Source organism: Acytostelium subglobosum (genome assembly GCF_000787575.1).
Source record: "Acytostelium subglobosum LB1 DNA, scaffold: scaffold85, whole genome shotgun sequence".
Lineage (NCBI taxonomy): Eukaryota > Evosea > Eumycetozoa > Acytosteliales > Acytosteliaceae > Acytostelium > Acytostelium subglobosum.
In genome coordinates, this window is record NW_012236448.1 from 1 (window position 1) to 3,069 (window position 3,069).

Sequence of the window (3,069 nt, forward strand, 5' to 3'; positions counted from 1 at the left end):
GACGACCAATGACGGGAAGAGCAAGAAAAATAACGGACGATCATGAACAAACAAGAACAAGAAAGAGGCTTGGCATGAGTGATGAAAGGAAGGAGAATAGAATAGACAACCTACACATCACCCCACCCCAATATATCCACACTAGGTGGCATGTTCAATCACTTGTCTCACCATGAGTTGCTAGTTTCAACCGCCATGTCTTATTAGAATAAATATGTTGTCAATCACTCCACTCATATCTTGTCACAACAATCAATCACCAACCAACAACATCGCTTCCTCTCCCTCCATGAAACTAAAGATAAATATTATTCCAGTCTTCATAATATATATAACTATATCTATTATTTCGTCATCGCCATCACAAGCATTGTCGGATGATAACTCGTCCGATTGGATCACTGATGCAAACTCACGCGATGCTGTCAAAATAACCTATCATGTTGGTGACCATTGTGATGTCTCAACAATCTACAAAACAACATATATATCCATGTGTAACACCCTTGGCAAATTGATCATTCCCAGTAATGAATCAAGCATCATTATCAAGATTGATGATCAACAGTTACCGGGCGACGCACTTCCAATGTATTGCAACAGCAAATTGAATGCCTCATACACAACTACTGTTTTTAATCAGACACTAGAGGCATGCAATTCAAGATCATTCGATCCATATCCACAGAGTGGATATATATCAACAATGGTCACCAGATACACTATGTCTGCAGATGCTTACTCACTTCCAGTTGATGGCCAAGCCGGTGTCTGTATCGATGCCAAATGGCTCAGTGGTGATTGTTCGGACAACTACTATATCAACAAGTATCGCAACCAATCATGCCACCAGGTTGGCAATGATTTCATCCTGTACAATTGTTCGGACATTCAAATGTCAACCTATAGATGCTCTGACTATCTTTGTCAAAGATGTTCCTATCTCACCAGTACTTTGGAGAGTGGTACATCAACCAAATGTGGATATAATTCAAAGATGGTAAGGGAAAGAATGTGATAAGACTGGGTCAGAAGACAMCATCCATATTCATACCCTCTCCTCATTCATTAATAATCTAGAACTACCACTCAAGGTTTATAGCAATTGCGCCACCAACAAATAATATATATGATGGCAACATGCTTCAGAATGAGCCGATGAATAATGATGTACATGGTCAACAGAATGGATCTGGAACTGTCATTACAGCTTATAATTCGATGTGGATGATTGCATCATTTTTGTTGTTTATTGCTATTCAATAAAGCTCTTGTCCAACCAATGAAATGAATCACGCTTTATTTGTCAAATAGTGGATGKGCAAGGAATGACTGACCAGAGATTGGACCTTGAATACACAAATTGAACTTGATGCTGGTGTGGATATCACCCTCTATGTCCCGATCGTGGGACTGGCAACCAAGCGGGAAGCCTTGTTTGTTCCTTGTATATATGATGTAATGATCGGAATAGGTGGCTATCAAGCCACCACCCTGCTCATGTAGATTAGCTGGGAGTCCATCACGGCATTTCTCCGAAAGAACCGAGCTGAAAGGTATTCCAGTGCACTCATTGTTGTGATAGTATTCGGTCATGACTCCTGTAGGTTTGGGTGGAGAAGAGTCCTTCATCAGAACCAACTTTAACTCCTTTATATCATCTAGACCGTTGATAACAATAGCATGGACAACTATTAGTGATAGTAATGGATAAAGTAATTGCATTTGGATTGATTATTATTAGTAATTAGTTAGTTAATGATCCACGAAAGATGGGATGGACAACAATGATTGACTATTTTAACGATCGTTCATCTGATCATTTATAGCATTCGGTCGATGTGTGACGAAACGTGTTCACCACCCAACTAAACTACGGAACATAAATAAATAGACATCTCGATGGGATCAAGATGTTCATGATGTGGTTGTAAACCACATATTAATATGTCCTGTGACTGTCATGTCGTTACGTTTAATGATAATCTCTGTGTCGGATGGTATCGTCGAATGGTATTCAGCAATGGTACATGTGATCCAATCAATGAATCGCGCTTTATTGATTGAACATATATTATAATGATGGCGTGCACAACACAATCTCGGTGTGTGCTTTGATCATCTTGTTCGACACAAGGAAGTACGCCACTTGTAAGTCATTGAACAAGATGGTTGTAGACTTGATCAAATATCCCATATCAGGACGCAGATCCTTGCCTCTAGTGACTGAACAATTGAATGCCTTGCCCACATTGGCCATGTTACCAACACCGCAGAACTGTGTCGGATAAGGCTTCAGCGAGTCGGTGCTACAACCAGGGTACGTGCCAGTGATGACAGACTTGATGTTGTGAAGAGGTATAGAGGTACGCCCGACTGTATAATCGATATTGAATTGGGCATAGTATTGTGTTATGATGGTGCCATTTACAATGTCATTGGTACAATACAACGCAATGAGTCCATCCCGTCGTTGTCGGAGATAAAGCCTTCCAGTGCCCAGGTCATCATAGATACATCCAAAGATATCACTAGTGTTGGTGTCCAGTGGCAATAGCGACGTGTCAATCGAAGCATTATAGCAGTCGCGTATTCTTTTGAGGAGAGAAGATGCGACAGGGATTCCAAAGATTGTTTCATTGTTGATAATATTGAATATTTCCTCTGTCCTATTATATGAATGAAACAGGAGAAGGCAATGCAGGTTATGTTGTTTGATGCCAAGTCCTAACATATCATCTTGTAAAGATATGTAGGTACCACCATCCTGTATATACTGGGTTATAAACAAGAGCAGACTTTGTTTAGTTCTCCCCAGTTTTTCCAGAACTTTGTTTGCAACGCCCGAAAGGTAGGAATGGCACGGAGGCTTCGAGTTGACAATGAATGATGGCCATTCTCTGTCTGATGCTGTCTCTGACGCTGTCTCCATTGCTGTTGTTGTCGATGTTGTTGTTGTTGTTGTTCCTCTTGTCCGGTCTAATATGGGAGAATATGGTAGTACTGCGCCATTATCACTACTGCCATTGCCAATGCTGTTACTGCCAGTATGATGATGATCATCATCAT

The 3,069-nt window shown here is 40.7% G+C and overlaps 2 protein-coding genes across 2 annotated transcripts; both read right to left on the minus strand.

Moving 5' to 3' along the window:
• Positions 1–1,302: 1,302 nt before the first annotated feature.
• Positions 1,303–1,725, minus strand: SAMD00019534_126700 (hypothetical protein; the record flags this gene model as incomplete). Its single annotated transcript, XM_012892103.1, has 1 exon — positions 1,303–1,725. A coding segment is annotated over one exon (423 nt), but the record flags the coding sequence as incomplete, so codon positions are not given.
• Positions 1,726–2,077: 352 nt separating this feature from the next.
• SAMD00019534_126710 (hypothetical protein) lies at positions 2,078–2,734 on the minus strand (the record flags this gene model as incomplete). Its single annotated transcript, XM_012892104.1, has 1 exon — positions 2,078–2,734. A coding segment is annotated over one exon (657 nt), but the record flags the coding sequence as incomplete, so codon positions are not given.
• Between the last annotated feature and the right edge of the window lie 335 nt (positions 2,735–3,069).